Source organism: Podarcis erhardii, assembly GCF_964252035.2.
Source record: "Podarcis erhardii genome assembly, chromosome: 5".
NCBI classification, from domain to species: domain Eukaryota; kingdom Metazoa; phylum Chordata; class Lepidosauria; order Squamata; family Lacertidae; genus Podarcis; species Podarcis erhardii.
Window position 1 is genome coordinate 49,008,126 of NC_138509.1, and position 20,093 is coordinate 49,028,218.

General features: G+C 49.5%; 1 protein-coding gene and 1 long non-coding RNA gene across 2 annotated transcripts; one reads left to right on the plus strand and one right to left on the minus strand.

The window, feature by feature from the left end:
* The first annotated feature begins 548 nt into the window (after positions 1–548).
* Positions 549–3,573, plus strand: LOC309341691. Its single transcript, XR_014156536.1, has 2 exons — positions 549–880; positions 3,155–3,573. It is a non-coding gene; the product is annotated as an uncharacterized lncRNA (long non-coding RNA).
* A 4,536-nt stretch (positions 3,574–8,109) lies between these two features.
* Positions 8,110–18,786, minus strand: EMX2 (empty spiracles homeobox 2). Its single transcript, XM_081863789.1, has 3 exons — positions 18,375–18,786; positions 15,415–15,599; positions 8,110–9,712 (listed from the first exon to the last, which is right to left on the minus strand). The coding sequence occupies exons 1-3, from the start codon at positions 18,769–18,771 to the stop codon at positions 9,545–9,547; spliced, it is 750 nt and encodes a 249-aa protein (XP_081719915.1). The 5' UTR covers positions 18,772–18,786; the 3' UTR covers positions 8,110–9,544.
* Between the last annotated feature and the right edge of the window lie 1,307 nt (positions 18,787–20,093).

Consider the following 20,093-nt stretch of genomic DNA (forward strand, 5'->3'; position numbering starts at 1 on the left):
AAATACGTTGCAATGGACATCAAGGATAAGACCCCTCTGCACTCGGAATGTTGATTAACACCGGCGCGAGAGAAAGGTTGCGGAGGGGAAGAGGCGAAAGGGAGCAGCCCAAGTGATGGGGGAGTTGGTTAGGAGGCGGATTCTCCTTCAACCGCTAGGGATGGGGGGGGGCAAGATGGAGGAGGAATCGACGCCTGGGAAATCCTGTCTCTGATCGAACTGGAGCGTGCATGAGTGGGATGAGAACAGAGTGAAAGTGACTGGACGGAGTCAGTGAATGAATGAAAATTATGTTAATTGTAACCATACAGCCAAAGAAGGGGAAGGTGTCAATGAAGAAATTATCTATCTATATATGGAAAGATTGGCTGCTGTGAATGAGAAACAGCTGGATGAGTGGAGATTCCTAAACTTTTAATGGAGAACTTTTAATGGAGAAGTCTCGTTGGTTTCAGGGGAACGCCTGCTTGCGGGTTAGAAGAGAAAATCCTGCAGTTAGAATATCAAGATGAGGACCTGCCCGGTTTCCCCACACTGCCTTTAAAGCACTTTAAAGAACAGCCCAAGTCCCAGCACTCAAATAAGGCTGCTGTTCCGCAAACAGACGATGCCCAAAGAAGGTGATAGAAGTCCGTTGATTTCTCCCCAAACAACGTTCAAATGCGCGTCAGGTGCTGATGTGGCGAAAGCCGCTCCCAGACCAGAGACTCATCCGAGCCGTGTTGATTTGGAAAAGAAAAGGCTTTTGTGAGATCACGGGTCAGCCAGGCACCTGCCGGCGTATTAAATTCAGGCGAGGCGTCAAATGACAGCCGCCTCTTTGACACTCTCCCCTCTGCACTTCAGGTTAGAATTTTCCAGGGTACCAGGCAGCACCCAGGTAAGCCAAGAGTTGCGTCCTGGGCCTATGGCGACCCTAAACCCACCTATTTACACGCATCGCTCCTTGATTTCGCTCCTATTCCTTTCCCAGAAGACTTCCGTGCATTCTTGGATTCGAAGCACGTGGGAACCTCCCTCCCCCCCCCCCCGCCGTCGTTTTCAGGGAAACTTGTTGTCAAGTATGCTCCGATCCTAGGTAGATTTATTCAACAGAAATCAAAGTAAGTCCGACAGCTTTTCCTCCCATATATTTCAAGGGGGCTTGCCCGATCCTTCTAACCCACTTATGTCCTTGTAAGCCCACATTCGTACCAGCGAACACGGTACGAATCCGGTTTAAGTCTCAGGAGGAAGCAAGCTCCTTTGATTAGCGCACGCTGTGACAATCAGTTTATGAAATCGGCTTAAGTGATTTGCAGATCGAGCTTCTAGGAACATTTATCCCTTCCTTGAACAGCTTGGAAGCAGGTCCCCACTGGTGTAAGTGGAACTTCATTCCGTGGAAAGTGAGCTTGGAGAGATGGCCCACTTGGAAAGCCCATCATAGGGAGACTTACCTCTGAGTAAAAGGTACATAGAAGAGGACTGCACGTTGTTCAATTTCCTGTTTCAGACTGAAGGGTGTCAAACTTCACTCCTCAAGCCACTTAGGCCAAAGATATTGGGCATAAGCAAATGATTGACATCCCAGATCCTTTACACGTTTACCTGAAGGTAAACGCCAGGGATGTTCAAGAACTTTGCTGTCATTCCTCAGGTGGCGGTGAGAGACATAACAGCGCGTTTAAGAAGCTCTGGAGTCCCAGCCAATCTAAAAGGGAGAATTAGTATATTGGCCAAAGCTGGAGGGGGTCCTGGGATCCGCTCTGTGCTGTTTGACATCTCGCTTCCCTGGCTCAAGCACTAATCACAAAAGGCCAATTAAAAGCCCATTGCCTCCGATTAATCAGACCTTTCGCTTTCAAGTGCTGCTTCTCTTCCCTCCGCGCTGCGCTTTAATGGCTGAGAGCGTCCTAGCAGGACAAGCTCCGGCAAGGAGCGAGGTTATTGCTCGGGGTCACCAGGTCCTCTAAACTCCGACTTCCACGGCGCAGCGGGGGCTATTTGGAGAAGTAAATCAATTGATATATGATGAGCTCTAAGTAGTTATGAAACACTGGAGGGGAAAGAGGGGAGAGCGGCGGGGCTGGATCAATGGGATGGGCGCGGGAAGAGGCGAGCTGAGCTTCCCGTCTCATTTCCTAACCTCACGCCTAAGCGGTTCGCCTTTGGGGCTGGGGGCGAAGATCATTCATTACCCAGAGGTGACCGGCCAGCGCGCTCCGAGAAACTGAGCGCTTGGGAGATGTCGGTCCTGGCTCTCTGCGCACGCTACGGAACATCTCGTTTACTTCCGAGAAAGCAGGCGGAAATGAAAGGAAAGGAAACTGAAATGAAAGGAAGCCCCACATTAGAATCCGGAGTCCCCCCCCCCACACACACACAAACGAATCTGGGACCGACAGAGTAAAGCCTAAATCAACAGTGGCTCTCCAGAACCCAAACCACAAAAGACTAGGGAACAAAGGTGTTTCCAGACCGGAGGCACCTTAACACGTGTTCATGGGAGTGAACCCATTAAGTGCAGGCATAGAATCGTTGGAAGGGACTCCAGGGTCATCACAGCATCATAGAATCGTGGTTTTGGAAGGGATCCAAGGCTCATCTAGTCCACCCTTCTGCAATGCAGGAATCTCAGCTAAAGCATCCGTAACATATTGGGGCTCGAACTCACGATCTGAGAGAGTCTCCTGCTCTACCGACAGAGCTACCCCAGTCGCCTGAGCCTAGACATGTGTACTAGGGAATAAGTCTCTTTGAATTGGGTGAGGCTTCGTCCCAGAGATCCGCGTATGCGTCGGTCTGCAAGCAGCTGAACTTCCAAGCACATACGGTTTTCCGGTCGGATCCCACTCTGACGTGCTCACCTCATAGCAAGGCATACCCAAATGAAAGGGAATCAGTCTGGGATCGCGATCCTAACCTCTGCTGCTCATTTATGGATTTTATTTTTATTATAATCACAAGCATTCACATTCTTTGCCACAAAACAGGGCTCTGCCTTGGTTGTAGAGTTGCCATCTCCAACCTCAATATCGCAGGACCGTCTCCAAGCTCAAGCAAGGGGACGCGGTCAGAGCAGGGAACTTTTAATCTCAAGGTTCGTGAGTTCGAGTCCCATGTTGGGCGAAAAGATTCCCGCTTCTAACTCTACGATTCTATACTTCCTCAGATCCACGCGACTTACTCCCAGGTAAGCAAAGGTTTGCGCCACTGGGTTTAGGATCAGAGCGAGAACGGCAAAAGCTACTGATGGGAGTGGCCTCCGTGAGATCGCACCCAGGCCTGTGTACCCAGACGACCGAAAAATATCAAGGCAGTATCCGAGATGGTCAGCGCAGGAGTTGGTGAATATCTGCGCACGCGCACAGACAACTGGAGAAAACCCGCCACTGGGGCCTCGCAATAGCCTTTGTATACATTGTTCTGTTTCTGCAGATATAGTTAACATCCAACCCGAGTTGGAAAATAATCGAAGTGGGAAACGCTCCATAATTCTCTCCATGCGCCCGTCCATTAGGCTGCAATCCTAAACATACTTAATATCAAGCCGCAATCCTAAACATGCATAATAAAAAGCCCCGCAAATTGGGAGTGACTTCTGCAGAAATATGTATTCGCTTGCCCTGCTAGAAGTCAGTCCACTGGAATTAACGCGAAGACTAGGGGAAGCAAGCCGGGAAGCGGAGGGTTCTGATCTAGCTTTCTCATTGACATGCTACGTGCAGGGAGCATTAGCTTTATCTGGAAAAGCATTTAGTCGCAAGGTACACAGGTTTACCACCTCTGGGGAAACTAGGCCAGAACTTGGGGAGAACTTCAGTCTCAAAAGACAAGTCTAACTGGAGTGACAACCTGCTCAGGCTCCTTTTCACCCCAGTTAGACATGTCTTCCAAGACTGAGGTTTGATTCCTGGCTGAGCTCTCCCGAAGCCTGTTTAAAGCACTCCAGAATTCCTAGGAAGCGCGTGTGGAGGTGGCGGGGTGGAATTCTGGGTGAACCTCGCCCCACCTCCGAGTCTAGGTCTGACGTCCCAGGAGCAACCTCTTCTGGGTCGGAAGTTGACTGGCGCACGTTTGCGCCCCAGAACGAAACCGAACCAGATCAAAGGCGCGCCCCCAAATGCAACCAAGGCCTCCAGCTGCGACCGGGGCGCCCTGCTCTGAACTTGCCCTGCAGACTGAAAAGGGGGCGCGCGGACCCGGCGGCGGCGCAAGACACAGGTTTTTAAGAACACACATTCGGGACCGTGGCTTGGTGATCCGAAGTAAGACGAGAATTAGCCTCACAGTATCAAAAGCACGCACCACCACCCCATTCAGAAGAGAACCACGCATGCGCACTCATTTCAACTTTTTTTTTTTTTTTTAAAAAAAGGAAAATCAGTGGGACGAGAAAGGAGACGTAAGGAAATAGAGGAGGGATGGAATGGGAGAGAGGCGAAAAAAGCAAGGTGAGCCAGAAGTGTCAACTGGAATAAAATATTAGGGGGGGGGCAGGTAAACCAGGCCATGCATAATCGATCACATGACGCAGTGCACAAACACTATTTGAATGGGAATGCCCATCCATTTTGTAGGGGCCCAGCCGCCACAAATATTTCCTTGTGGGGGCTGAATCCCCCACGGCCCCTAGGAGTTGGCTCCTATGAGGTGAGCTTAGTGGAAATGAAGCCCCATTTGGCTCAAGGGGTGTATAAACTGTCTGGAACTGGATTGGGCTGTTAGTGTTTGGGTGTGTGTAAAAGCAACGAGGGCTTAGCCCCCAGTTACATCAGTGGAACCTATTTGCACGGCATTGGATCGCCCTTTGTAGGTCTGTGTGCGTCACGGAGAGGAACAAAAGCCAGGTGCGCTTCCTTGGGAGTAAGTCTTATTGAAAGGATTTATTAGTCAGCCAAGTATTGGAGCGGGCTAAAAGAGAGAGGGCGAGAGACGGCAGAGCCAGGGAGAAAAGCATTTTCTAGACACCATGAGTGAAGGCGACCGAAGCCGTTCCAGCACCTACTTTGGGAAAGCGCCCGGTCAGCCCCGTCGCGGTCCTCCTCCTCCTCCCCGCACCGCCTCCCCTAGCCTCCGCCTCCGCTTCCCGCTTTCCACCTCCGCCACTGTCACGTCCCCGACCTCGCTTTGCGCGCCCCCCCCCCGGGTCCGGCCCATCGGGTCGCCTCTTTTTTTGCGGAGGGGGGCGCAAAGTTGGTCCCCTCCCCGCCTTCGGACGCCAGCGCCGGGCGCAGCAGCCGCAGCGCGGCCTGCGTAATCCGGGCGCACTTTAAAAGAGATGAATTAATAAAGCAAATGAGGACTTAATAATTCCGAGCGTCCTGCTTCTTATGGAAACGGGGGCGGAGGGGGGGGTGGAGAGAGAGAGGGAGAGGGAGGGAGAGAGAGAAAAGTGCGCCCAAATTGTTTGCAGTGGATCAAGGCGAGCCGCCTTTTGCTTCACTTTCTTTATCTTAATTCCGACTTGAAAAGATATAATTATCTAGTTTGAACAGAGCTGCTATCAAATCCTTCTTTAGGCAGGGAAGGGGGAAGCTGGAGTGGGCTGCAGTGTTCTGAGCCGCTCGGTGGAGCCTGAGATAGCGAGTAATGAAGTTGTGGAGTCCTCAGATACAAAGGGCATTAACCTCATTAGCATGAAACCTTTTCTTCTAGCCATTGTGGGACTCTTTCAGACTCCTAATCCCCCCTATTTTCAAAGCTTGGTTTGTAATAAAGCTTTTAGGGGTTTCCCTCCCCCCCCCCCAAAGCTAATAGCATTCTCTGAAGATTTTATTGCTGTTACGCTACATAGGACGCTTAATATATATTTTTTCTTCTTCTTCTCCCCTTTCCTTCAATCTCCTCTCTCTCCCCCTTTTTTGCGGTTTAAGGGAAGAAAGAGGGGAAATTTATTTATTTATTTATCCGAAGCGAGAAGCTCCTGAATCTCGCAGAGGGGGAAAAAATAAGCTGTTCCAAAAAAAAAAAAATTAAAAAAAATCAAGATAGGAAGCCATTTGGAGGACTAAAGCCTAGGAAGATGGGTAATGTGTGGAGAGGTTTTTTTAAAAAATGAAATGAAATGAAATGAAATGAAACAATTGTTTATTTTATAGCAGGAAAAAAATTTTAAGGTGCTAAAGAAATCAAACTCCCGTGGCTCGATTTTATGGGAAGAGAGACGTTTTAAAAGGGAGAGACAGAGAGAGAAGGAGGAGGAGAAGAAAGGCTGGGGGAGGGGAAAGAATGAGAGATGGAGGAGGAGGAGGAGGAGAAAGGAAAGAGAAAGGCGAAGAGAAGTTTACCTTAGGAGTTTGGCTCCTAGATGTGGAGTGGGAAACGGCGGGGTTGAAGGTACAGAAGAGGGAATTTCCCCAGGGCACCTTCTCTTTCTCACTGCTCTCTGGGTGGAAAGTCACCCATTAGGATCGAAAGGAGAAACAAAAAACGGTCATTATAATTATTATGATTAATCATCATCATTGTTTTTTAAAGGTCTAAAAAAGAAAAGAACCCGACCCGGACCTTTTAAACCGAATTTCCATAGCGCCATATACTGGACAAGCGCGTGCGCGGAATGCCTAATCTGAACTTTCAAGGCAGGATGCTGAACAAAGCTGGTATTTTCGCGACGCATTGTAACTTCGCCTTATCACAGTGTAAAGGGTAGTCAGATTGTCCTAAATTATGTCCAACTAGCCCCCCTGGATCCACGGATTAAGAGATTAAAGGAGACCACTGGGCAATGGCTCCTCTTTCCCCTTCATATTCCTGGTATGATAATTGCCTAAACTGATTTGCACTTCGACAAAAAAGTCTTTGTAGCTGGAACACTGCAGACGAGGTTTGCGCTGTCAATGGAAAGAAAACTGATTAATGCAGCCTATCAGGCTAAGGAGCAAATGAAGCATGAATTAATTTTTTTTGGGGGGGAGGGGAAAAAACCAACAACCTGGGGCACCCCCAGAAAGCCAGCTAGCTTCCTCAAGGATTAGGGGAAACTTTTTACCCTTTTCTTTTTCAAGTTGGCAACCCTCCCTTCCCCTTCATATGTCCCCATCTCGCTCTCTCTCTCTCGGAAAGTATAAACATTAATACGACAAGGAAACAAATAAAAATCCAACCAGCTTCTCCTGCTCCCAAGGAATACTTGCAAGCCTGCTACAGCTGTGGAACGCCTCGTTTTAGACTTGCTTCTAAAGCGTCGTGCTACGCTTATCCTAAAAACATGCCAGAAGCAGCGCAATCCTATCTGCGTCTACTCAACAGTAAGCCCCACTGAGTCAGACCGGGGACGCATTCTCAAGTTAAGTGAGTGTAAAGCTGCAGGAAGATCGGGTGGAACGGAAAAGAGTTTACTTGGAGGCGAGGTTAAAAAGAAGGAACAGAACCGCGATGCCAGGTTTTAAAGAAAGAAAAATGACCAAATGAGCTCTATACCCCCTCCCCGCTTAATGCGGAGGTAAATTAGCGTTGATTCAAGTGGAGCCTCCGATTTAACGAAGCTGTCCTTGACTAATAGGTACCTGGACTCGCCAGCAGAGCGATCAACAAGCCAGTGTTAGAGAGTGTTTGGATTTCTACCGGAACTAAAACAGCAGCTATGCAAACGCGCCCACGAAGGAGAGCCCATTTATTTCCAGGAAAGATTACTTCCGATTAGTGTGATTTGATAGGAGTACAATCACGGGGCCCTTTCTCTCTCTCTCTTTCTCTCTCTCTCTCTCACACACACACATATAAACACAAACAAACCCGAGTTTGCCACCGCGTAGGCGCTGCACAGTCAGGGCAGGCAGCTAATTCTGACTTTCTGGTGCCTGCACGTGCATGGCACACGAATTCACACCCACACGTTTTCGTGAAATCCATAATACATTTTTAGATGCACACTTTAGTTGGGCCGGTTCTGACATACTGTAGAAAAAGTCCTCCGTTTGCTCTGGGAACGGTTTGGGGGAGGAATGCGTTTGATGGTCAGGATGAGAAGATATCTACTGGGCTTCCCTATTATTTAAAGGTCTCCTGAGGGGTGGCTGCCTGTTGCTAGCATCAAATCAAGGTCATCGGGTCTATGGGCCAGCAGAGAAGAGATAAGTGGCAGGGACTTAACCTTTCCGAAGGGAAAAACGGTGCTTAAAGTTGTTAGGCCATATTGATAAATCTTTATTGACAAAATATTGACATTGAGATACTTCTTGGAAGTATATAGTGTGTTAGAATTCTAACAAATTAAACACAAAAAACACAAAAATATTTACATTCTGGTAAAGAAGACATTAAGGAAACATTTGTCATTTTTAGTAGCTCTATAATCTTGGATCATCAACATCAGTGCTTGAAATTTGTCCCCAATGAAAACGGGCCTGGGTCGAAATGATTTCTACAGAGGGATCTGCAAGATCCCTTGCTCCTTCTGAAGTCCTGCGGGAGTTTAAGTACAAACCCCCATCCGAGGAGGAGGGGGATTAAAAGGAGGAATCGAAGTTTTAGAATGTGGGGACTAGTTTCTTTAAATCTCTCTTTTTATTATTGTCTGTTTTTGCAGCAAAGTTCCCTTCCCCACCTCCACCCTCAACAACCCATCCCCTTTCTTCTTCTTCAAAGGTTATATCCATTGGGGGGAGCAAAAACAAAATTAAAAAAATAAAATAAAAAATTAGAATTTGTTACCGCTACTTCATTGAGTTTTCACAACCACGTTGACGCCAGAAGTTATCATAAAAAGGTTTACAGACTGCACAGTTTCTCGTAAAATAAATTTAAAAAGCACACAGAACCTGTCTCTGAGGAGGGGAGGGAGGGAAGCGCAGTTCATGTCTGACTTTAGGGACCATTTAAAAAAAAAAAAAAAGGCCCTACCCCCCCCTCCTTCTTCTTCCCCCTCCCTCGAGGTTTTTAAATTTTTAAAAAAGAAAGCATGCAGTTCAAGTTTCTCTGAAACAGGTGTGTCGATTTTGGCTGGGTATGGGATCCTCTCTCCTAAAAGCCTGGGAGACACTCAGAATCATCATTAATAAGAACAAAATCCCTCGTCAACTGCAAAGTGTCCCGGTAGGGTTGCGTGTGTATGCGATCCCTTTAAAAATTTGGAGCGATCTCAGTTCGAATGGCGAGAAACGGAATATTGGTCAATCACCTCGTCTTGGTGGTTTGGCTTTGATTGACAGATTCCCCTCCCCCCCTTCTCTTTTTTGCGCTTAAAACAAAATTGTACCAATGCAGGACCAGCCAAGGCCCCCACCCTTGATGGACTGACTTCTGGGCTGGCTTAAACTGGCCGGCCGGCTCTCGCCCCCTCTCAAACTGCCCCTCTCTAAAACAGAAACAAAAACAAACAAAAACAGAAAAACAGAAAAACGAGAATCGCCTGGTGGGATCCAGCCGGTTTGCTGTCCCTCGCCCTGGCCGCGCCACTCACTTTCCTGCGGTTGTCGCGAGCCTTTAACACTTGAGTTGTTCGTGGGAAAGTCTGTTAAGTGCCAGCCGGGAGTTTTACCGCCGCCGCCGCCGCTTCCTCGTCGTCGTCTTTTTATTATTACTATTATTGTGTGTGTTTTTTAAAGTGGGAGATGATTTAATCGTCCGACGTGACGTCGATCTCCTCCGGGCTGGCTTGTTTGGTGGCGATCCTCCACCGGTTAATATGATGAGTCCCCTTTTTCTTTTGTTGGGAGTCCGAGCCTTCCTCTTCCAACTTCTGCCGCTTGAACTTTGTCCTTCGGTTCTGAAACCAAACTTTTACCTGCAGAAAGGGAAACAACACAAGCAGGGCTGTCAGCTCCCTGGCGGCGGATGTGCGTGGCCTAAGGGTCTCTCACTCACTCACTCTCTCTCTCTCTCACACACACACACACACACTGGGCGGTTTCTGCACCTTTACCGGGTCCACTGCAGAAAGAGAATAAGCCTCGCTTCAGAAACAGGTCTCCTGATGGTTTGCACCAGGTAGACATGTCTGTCTCGGGTAAAATGAACACAGCATAGCAGCAGTGGGACATTCTCGCCCTAGCAGCACCCACTAACCCGGCTACAACGACCCTCTGCGCCTGAACTCAGTAGGGGTTATTGTGATGATTATTTAATGTATTTGCATCCCGTCTTTTTTCTCCCCAAGCAGGAATTCAAGGCGGCTTACAACAGTTAAAAATCTTCATTATAAAACGCAAAGCGCTAAAACAAACTAATTGCTTCTGAGTAATCAGGCACAAGGTCGGGTTTGAAATCGATTTTTTTAAAAAAAGGATTTAGGTCAGGCACTCCAAGCTTCCTAATTTCCCCTCCCTGACTTCGATCCTTGGAAATGCCATGTGGCCACGCAGTGCGATCCTATGGCTGTTCGCTTGGAAGGGGCCGGGATGTGTTCAGTCTGCTGTTAAGCAATCGCGTGGACTAAGCACAGCTCTGTTCAGATTCGGAGAATCCTCTGGCTATTGCGGGACTGGAGGAAACGTGGCATTTCTCGCCTGCTTTGCATGCTTACTGGGAAGTAAACGCCATATAAATTAATGGGACTTCCTGTTGCTTAGGCAGACAATGCCCGGATCAAAGGCAATCTCGTTGACTTCACGGGAGCTCACCTCCTGCCTCGCCTAGGACTCAGTTAAGCCGCAGTAATTGGGGTTTTAAGACTAATCCCCCACTTTGAGCGCAGCCCTTGGAAATGCGCCCCCACTGATTTCAACTTAGGACTGCAGCTTTTCACCCCGATTCTGAACTCATTTGTGGCATTACATTCCATCTGAAATCAATAAGGGTTCACGTCCCAGGAAAAAAACAACAAATCGTTTAGGATCATCGTGCCGATGCATCTCGCTTCAGCTCCGCTGTGGATCGCACTGGGGGAACTGGATTTTGAATTTCAGTGTAAACCAGTGACTACAGTGGAGATCTGGCTGCAAGCCTTTACTCCGAAGCAGAGGCTACAGCTATGGCGATCCTCTCTTTTTGCACGCGGTGGCCCCGTCGCGTTGAGAGCCGGAAGTGTAACTATGGAGACGCGAAGGCGGGGCACGGCCCAGACAAGGAGCCTCTCCCTTTTCCCTCCCCAGGTGCAGGCAGCCCTCGTGTGCAGAGGTTTACACGCGATCTGGAACCCCAGAAGATCCTGGCGGCGTCTCCGCCGTGGATGTATTTTCGCTCAACTCAGGAGAACACCGAGTCTATGCTCCTCCACTTACTTACTCCAGAGTACCAGTTACAGATAGGTAGCCGTGTTGGTCTGCCATAGTCAAAACAAAACAAATTCCTTCCAGTAGCACCTTAAAGACCAACTAAGTCAGTTCTTGGTATGAGCTTTCGTGTGCATGCACACTTCTTCAGATACTTCAGCTACTGGAAGGAATTTGTTTTGTTTTTACTCCAGAGTAGTCATTAGAGCCCACCCTAATGCCTGGGGGATCTGCAATTTATAGGCAGCGCACGTCTGATCTTCCTTATAACCCCAGTGAACCGTAGGCCCAAAGGCTGCGCTTTAAGTCCCCTAGCCTTAAAAAGTGATTTTACTGCCAAATAAGTTCGCTTGTTTACTGTATAGCCTTACATTCCGACCCTAAATAAGTTTGCTTGGAAACAAGCCCCGTGGATTCAGCCAGACTGACTTCCATTGTGAGCAGAAATTGAGATCGCCTTACTGGGCAATCCGTGCCCATTCCCATATGCACGCAGGTCTCTATATACAGCCCTCAAATTTACACCGACTGTCTGGCTTCAGAAAGACGCTGTGCAGCATGTGACCTACTAGCAGAAAGGACAATATTTTGTGGCGTCCCGTCCCCCCTCCCCCCGCATCCGTATGTATGTGATCTGCCACTCTGTGGCAGTCAGGTCTGCACGATGCTCCTATACATATATGCATTGCAATGTACACTTCTTGTGCAGATGGGAACCCATTCGCCCATACTATCTGCTACAGATGTGTTTTAGAAACACCGCACGTACTCCGACTCGCTTTGCTCTCACACGTGTACAGTATTCCGTGCACCTATGAATGGTGCGTGTGTGAATGCCGTGTCCCGGTCTCGCCTCTCAAGCTCACGTATTTCCTCTCCAGGCAGCTCTCTCTTGATACTCGTGTCAACTGCACTTTGCATTACAAACGGTGGGATTGAGAAGGACATTGAGAGTTCTTAGGGCATTTCCCCCCTTCCCCTCCCTCAAATATTAATCGCATCGGCAGCCATTCGAAATCAAGCAATTAACCAAACCGAGATGGTTGCATTTTTTTAATCTTCACCACCACTTAACTCATAACCGGTTTTATATAAATTTAACGTCCGTATTTATAAACTCCTGGCTGTAAAACTCTTTTTTCAGCCTGACCTTTAAAACCTACAGTATGGATATATTTTCCTAAGGAGCTGAACCCGGTTTCAGGTTTTAAAGGTGGAGGGGGGAACTATTCAACCTTAATTAAATATAATAAAAGGGGGAAGCTGAAGAGCTGCGTTAATTAAGTAGGAGGTTCGAATTTTGCCTGCTCTAAATCGACGTGTCTTTTGTACCCAGAGCCTGCCTGCCTCATCATCAAAGGGGCAAGAAGAACATATTTCCCGGTGATGCTTCGGTGACAGCGGCCCGGGTTGCAAACCATATGGGGAAGTCCTTCAAGTATCCCGGGGAAGGGGGTGGGAAGAAGGGAGAAGGGAAGCCCCCTACGAATTTGCTTTGGCTCGCCTAAATCTGAATTAAACATAACCAGCTGACCCTGTCAGTCATTTAATTGCAGATCTTATTGATCCCGAAATTATCTCCAAAGAGAGAGCGACACACACACACACACGATCCTCGTTGCGGCCAAAGGTAAACATGGTTCGGCTTTTTTTTTTTAAAGCACTTTCTGCTCTGATTCGGCCTGAAAATGCCAGATAAAGACGCTGCCCGTAAAGGGAGGGGAGGACGTAAATCCGAAAACGGGACCATTTTAATAAGCTCCTTTAACCCGCTTCGCTGCCCCTTCAGAAGCCCTTCGCTGCCAGACGCCCCCCACCCTTCCCTCTCCCCACATCTCGGCCGCATTTTCATATTCTTAAAAAAAAAAAGCCTCCCATTTAAAATAGCTGAGCGGGAGGATATACAAGGGCGAGTTTAATTCGCTTTTCAGTTTGCTAATTGAAGGGGACGACGGTTCATTTCTCCACGCCTGGTCTCCAAAGGGGCGCTCGTTTTGTCGGGGGCTGGAGGCCTGACACCGCCACAATAGACCCCGACCAGCTTCGGAATCAAGCGGGACAAAGACCACCTTAAATACGGCCTTTGCCAGTGGAAATCAGGCTGTGACCAGGCCCTTGTTCGGCGAACCTCATCAAAGGGGCGACCCATTTACTGGGGGTTTTGTTAGGGGAGACATCTTTAAAACAAAAGGCCCGGCCCTCTTTAAGGCGCCCCCAAAGAAAGGCAGGAAAAGGGGACGGGGGGGGGAGAGAGAGAGAGAATGAGGAGGGGCCCCCGAAAGTGTTACAACTTAATCCGACCAAAGAACGTTACTGTTTACTGGGAACTTTGAACTAAGCTGCGCCTATTTTTCCTTCTTCTCTGCCTTGCTCCCCCCTCTTCGCTTCCTTGAAATGCAGAGCCCCGGAGAGAACATTCCTTTCGAAATAGCCCCGGCGTCTTGGAAAGAGAGAAAAGCGTTTGGAAAAGGCCATCGAACTTCTGTTAAGGGAGGAGAGCGCAGTAACAAAAGCCTCTGAAAATCGAGATATTTGAAAAGGGGGGGGGGAGGCCAGAGACGGAGCCCCTCAAGCAAACAAACAAACAGAAAAGAAGAACGACGGCATGCATCCTAAACAAAAAAACCCGAGCAGCCAAACCAACCATCTGGTTTGAAACGTACGCACATATATACAGCAAGGCAGCTGGGCAATCGAACAGATTAATTTGATCTGATCTCGCGCGCGCACACACTGCAAGGTTCACACAATTGATCTTTCTGCCTGGCACACTCTCCAAGAAACGAGCGCAAGTCTCATCTGGGCGACTGTCAAACAACGCCATTCTTCCCATCGCCGGATCGCCCTCCGCACCAGCTTTTTGATGTGTTCTCCCCCCCCCTCCCCAAACCTTATCATTCTATTTCACTGGCACAATTTGCTGGAGGGTCAGCGGGACATACGCCGTTGGCAGGGAAGGGCTTCAAAAAAGAAAAGGGGAGAGACAATATTGCCAGCCCCCGTGAAATAAACCGTCCGGTCCGCAGCAGAGTTAAAGACGGGGGTTTTAAAGCGGTTTTGTTGCTCTGATGCAAAATGCAGGGTTTTTGGGGGGCGTCCAGTTAACACGCAAAGAACCTTGCGGCTAACACGGTTGTTGGGGCATAAGGTCTCCTGGACTCAAGCCCGCTTCATCAAATTGAACACGTGAGTGTGTGTAGATATATATTTATCACACATTTAAAATGCGTGCTATTTAACGTCGGGCTGGGTCAATAGAATGTCACTAGAAAGTATTCAAAATACTTTCGCTCAGAGTCTACTTCTACCGAAATGGAAGCGAAATGTATTCAGGTTGGGACTGTGAAAGGGTTTCATTATTGTTACTTTGGTGTAAATGGGGGAATGGATTAAACTATATGGAGGGACCGACCATAGCGGAGTTAACTGTATGGAGGAACCTACTTTCAATTTCAGAAGTAAACAAGGCGGGGGGGGGGGAGAGAACTCCCAACTTTCCGCTTGAGGTCTCTCTGTCCATAGTTTGAAATCGTTTAAATCCTACATTCAGGAAAAAAGACACAACGAACAGCACCCATTTCCCAAACCAAGTCTGCTCCTCGAATAACAAAGCAAACGTTCCCTTTGCACTGCGCAGTTTCACAAACTATAAAACCAAACCAAACCAAAAATCGATTGGATAGTTCTCAGCGATAAACACACATTAAATATTTCAAAACTCCTGATTTTCTTTAATTAAATGGAGTTCAATTTAGAAATGCAATTTATTTCTCCACCTTCAAATTTGACCCTGGATAATCCCAACGGTATGATCCGGAAGCTATTTAAACCTAACTACCTTGATAGAAGATGATAAAAATCTTGTTCATGCCGCTGGGGCGAAATATCCTGTTACTTTGGCTTAAACAGGTAGCCTCTAGATCTACAGTAATAATAACTGACATAACATACATTTTTCTAATACAGTAACAATACCAATAATACTCCACGAGCTTTCTGAAACAAAACAAAACAAATCTTTGGAAAAAGATCCAGAATGCTTTTGTGATGGGGAGGAAAAAAAGATTCGCGGCAGCCAACACACAGGGACAGAGTTTAGAATTCCCACCCTAGCCTACACCTCTATCTTCTTACACGTGAACCTGGCTTCTCCCGCCCCCCGCAGCCCTTGCAAACTCAACCCAGGGCGGTGGGGGTTTGTTCAGAGGCCCAGGCCTTGTCTTGGAGCGCGCGCCGGAGCGGCCTGCCGGGCAGAGACGCTCCTCCTGCACCTCACCTGAGTTTCTGTGAGACTGAGGCTGTGCGCCAGTTGCTTCCTCTCTGCCCCTACGACGTAGTGATTTTTCTCAAAAGCGTGCTCCAGTCTCAGTAACTGGGAAGGGGAAAAGGCGGTGCGGATCCGTTTGGGCTTCCTGGCTAGTGCATTGTGCAAGAGGAAACTCTCCGGGCTGGTTTCATTGCCTGGATCGCGAGACAAAAAAAAAAAAAAAGACATTCATGAGCCAAGCAAGCCTACTTATTAGCATTTTGCATCTCTAATCGAAGGGGGAGGGGAGGGGAGGGGGGAACTTGAAGCGGAAAGTCTTCCCATTATTTTAAACCTTTCGGTCTTTGGCACCTTTGCTTGGAAGTGATTTCCCTACTTAACATGTGCTTAAATTCTCACCCAGCAGACTGACTTTGGGGGGGGGGGGGAGGGAAGGAGAGAGGGAGAGAGACAAAAGGTGCAGACCCTGCAAGATCAGAACGAAACTAACATTCACTCAGAGAATGTCTCCCAGGGAAGAAAGCGACGGAGAGGAAACGCCAATTGGTCTGCTTCATATATCCTTAAAAAAACAAAAACTCTGGATATTTGAAGGAACGCGTGGGGGGGGGGAGGTTAGGTGTGAAAGGGGGAGGGGGGACAGCTGACTTCCGATTAAGGGGAAAAGAGCCCCCTCCATACAAGAAAGCAACTTATTATTTCACAAGGAAATTATTCTCGCCAACATTCAGCGAGCTAAAGAGCAGAATTCGCAACCATCTTCTGGGAAACCCCAATTTCGAAAAATGGCACCCCCCCCTCTCTTCCTTCAAGGAGTTTCCTACCATCCTATTCTGACACCGCCTTTTACATGCAGGTAGTTACTTAAAAATAAAATAAAAATCCGCACAAGAACCATCTTTTCGAAGACCTGCACCAGGTATAAAGTCGCCACCCTCGACCGCCTTGAAAACTTCCAGCAGGAAGAGCTGCTTTGGCGAACATCTGACAAAGCAAAAAGAACCAGACTCATCCTTTTAAATGGGGATGGGGGCTGAAAATGGGAGAAGAGGAGGGCGGGGGCTCTCTTTCCAGTGCCCACAGAGCCGCCGCGTTTGTCATCTGTCAATTGCTGGAATAGTTTCCTCGCCAGGCTTTTTGCAGATACACCCGCCATCCCCACAATCGCTCTACCTATTTTTGCGCCTCGGTCGTTTCATCCGACGCGGGGCCACAATAACGAGGCAGGCAAATCCCTCCTTTGCGATGGAGCCTCCTTCAGAAAGCTGCTCACGACAGCGGGGGAAATGACTGGGTGAACGAAACCCCTCATTTCCCACCGAGAGGTTATAACGATAATACTAATAACCCTAATCGACTCTCTCCCTCCCTTCCCTCCCCCTCTCCGTCCCCTATCTTGGAAACCATTCCATTTCAAAAGAGGTGTTTGCATGGATTCCCAACCCCTTTGGTTACTCCTTATTGCACTTTGTAAAATTAATTGATTTTGGGGGGAACTTAGCAAGGAAGTTAATAAGACTAGTGGGATACAAACAAACGCGGTTTCTGGGTCTCCAGAAGCTCTAGGTCTTAGCAGGACAAATAGCCCACAGTTAAAAGGCAGGTAGGAGGGTCTCCTTTGACTGAGCTAGGGCCACACTTCCTTATCACCCTTCAAACTCGTTTTTATAACGTTTGGCTTCCCGAAGACAAACGGCTTGTGCTCTCTCTCTTTCTTTCTCTCTGCTGAATTGGGGGGGGGGGGCACACGAAAGCAATATTCTAGCCCTGCCCGTTTGTGCTCTCTCTCTCTCTCGTTAGTTTGCGAGTGTAAACCATGGAAAAGTGAAAGGAAGAAAGTTGTTTCTGTACGAAATCCTTTTCCAACTCTTTCCTTGTTTTCGTTATTCTTTTTTCTGGAAGATGGTCGGGGTGGGCTTATGGGAGATGAAAAAAAAAATATATTAGGGAAATATTCCAGCGCGATCCCTTTTAAAACAAAAACCACTGAGAATTTAGGAGTCATTTACTTCAAACTGAGCGTTCTTCCCCAGTAAAGTTTCACTGGAGCGTGAATGAGATAGCAGCTGCGGAAGTGCCTTGGAATGGCTATCGGTTTTGTTCCCAAGAAATAAAAGGGGAGCCCGTTTTTCTTTTTAAAAAATTAAACCATCATTAACTCTGCAATTTAGCCTTGTTTTGGGCTATCTTGGGAGCCTCTCAAAGAAAGCTCTTTGACTTGACTCCACATTTCTCTGCTGAAGTTGACTTTGGTTGGGAGGTTAAAAGGATAAATTTACCTGCGAGGTTTTTCTTTAAATCATTTTAAAGTCATAGAAAGAATCGTTTCTGCCCCGCCCACTCCTGCCTTTAGTATTATCAACCCCCTTTGCCCCCACTGTCTCTCTACCTGCCTTTCAGCTCTTATTTTTCTCGCAAGACCTTCGGTTGCTAATTCACTGGAGGGGGGTTGTCCTCTTGAACTCACTCTTTAGGGAAGATCTGGTTTTTTAAAAAAGTTTCAAGGAAAGGACTGCTGAGAGCGACTCATTCCTGAAGCCCCTCGTTCCATAGCGATCCTCCTGAAGGGGATCAGGGAGACTGCGGAGGGAATCCATTAGACCAAACTGAGGGAGGGTTACACTGTCTTCTTCTTCTGCGGCGACAATCGCTCAAGTTAACAACAAGTTAACAATAGTCGCCTTTGCAACGGAACTAAGAGGTTCAGAATTTCTGCCCCCTCCCCCAGCCCCACACAGACACCCCTCCACGCCCATCCTCAACTCTCTTTTCGTTGCGTCGCCTGGACAAACGGCCTTTGGAAAAAGAGACGTTTCCTTTCCCATTTTCTCTGCCTTGGTCGGAGAGATTTCTGCACTTTTCCGGGTCTTCCCGACCCCTTTCCCTCCCTCCAATATGTGCAATAGGAAATCCAGCAGCTGAGGGGGGTGGGGTGGAGAGGGAGGCAACCCCGTCCCTCCGGCCCTTACCTTGGAACCGATGGCCCAGATATCTGTATCGGTGTATTAGCCAGGGGTAGAAAGTAGAGGGGTCCCTTTGCTGCGACGCAAAGAGCGGGTGCGGGGAGTGCGAGGCCGGCAGCGGATGCGCGGCCAGGGCGTGAGGCGGAGGCACCGGGTGCACCGGGACGGCGGCCGGATTGGGCGGGTGCGAGACGGCCTCTGCGAAGACCAAGTCCGGGTTGGAGTAGACGCCGCGGCCGCCCGAGTGGAAGCCGTTGAGGAAAGGGTTCATGGGGCTTGCGTTGGCATAGCTCAGCGCCGCCGGCCGGATGGGATCCTCGGCGCGGGAGGCGGGCAACGCAGGGCTGTCTTTGGCCACCAGAGATTCGATGGTGAAGCAGCGCTTCGGCGCCGGTTGAAACATCCTGGCGGCCAAGCGCCCGGCACCGGGGCCTCCGGGCGGCGGGCGCGCCCTCCGCTGCGCCCGCGGCTCCTCCTCGGAGGCGTCGAGGTCCGGCAGAGACGATCGGGGCGCCGGGCCCGCCTAGATCCAGAGTCTGGCAGCTGGGCAGCCGCCCGCGGTGGCAGCGGCAGCAGCAAGAGAGCCGTGCGGCCACATGGAGAGGCGAGCGCCCTGCAAAGCTCTGCGCTCACTTCATCCGCCCGACGGGAAAGCGAAGTGGGGAAGAGAAAAAGTTGCTGGGCGAAGTTCTGCCTTTCTTTTTGCCCCCTTCTCCTCCTCCGCCGCCTCCTCCCTTCCCTCCCGCACCTCCGTCTTGTCCTTTTTTGTGCAGCGCCCAAGGCGGCCCCGGCGAGGTCCAGCGGCAATCCAGCGAGAACGAGGCGAGAGCGCGAGCGAGCGAGCTTGCGATCGGGTCCCTTTGCCCAAAGTGGTGCAAACGATTTGTTAGTTCATGAGCCTAATTAGTGCCGAGGATCACATAAACAGCTTCCTCTGAAGCCTGGTAAATGGCTTGATGATTGGTCGCTATTACTCGCCCGGAGGTGGAAGGGGGAGACTCTTTAAAGTGCGTCAGAGGGGAGAGGCGAACTTGTGGCCGGCGCGATCCTGGAGGGATGGATCCGGGCCCGGACTGGAATGGACTCCACCGCTCTGTGCCGGGCGAGAACGGGAAGGAAAGGGGGGGGGGTGAAAGTCACCAGAGAGAAGAGAGAGAGGGGGAAAGTGAGAGAGATAGACGCAGCAGACGTAGCAGACGCAGCCTGCCAGAGGTCCCACCCGTGTGAGCGGAGTCGAAATCCCTCCAGGATGCAGGTAGGAGCGTGGGAGGTTTCGCAACTTTGACGGGGGGGGAGCGGGGGAGGAGGAGGAGGAGGAAGAAGACGACGGCTCTTCCTTGGGGTTCGACACCGAGCGAGCTCGCCTGAGCTGGCGAGGAAATCTGGCTTTCCCCAAACAGCCCAACTGAAGAATTGTGGCGAGGATTTTCTCTCGGTGCTGGAAGTGGTGGCAAATGTCTACCGCCTGCTCTCCTCTCCTTCTCCCAGCGCCTTTCGAGTCCGCCCTCTCTGTCGGTTCTCTTTGGGTGCCCCGAGCTGATCTTCAGCCCTGGGGTGGCTCGCTTCCCCCTTTCCTCAGGACCGCCCTACAGAGCAGGAAGCCGTCGACTTACTGGAGCTGTTTTCGCCCAGGAAACCTCCAGGAGTTTTCTGCGCCCAGACAAACGCTAAACCCCAAACACCTTTTTGGCGGGGGGGGGGGAGCGGGGGTGTGGCTCGCCGCCT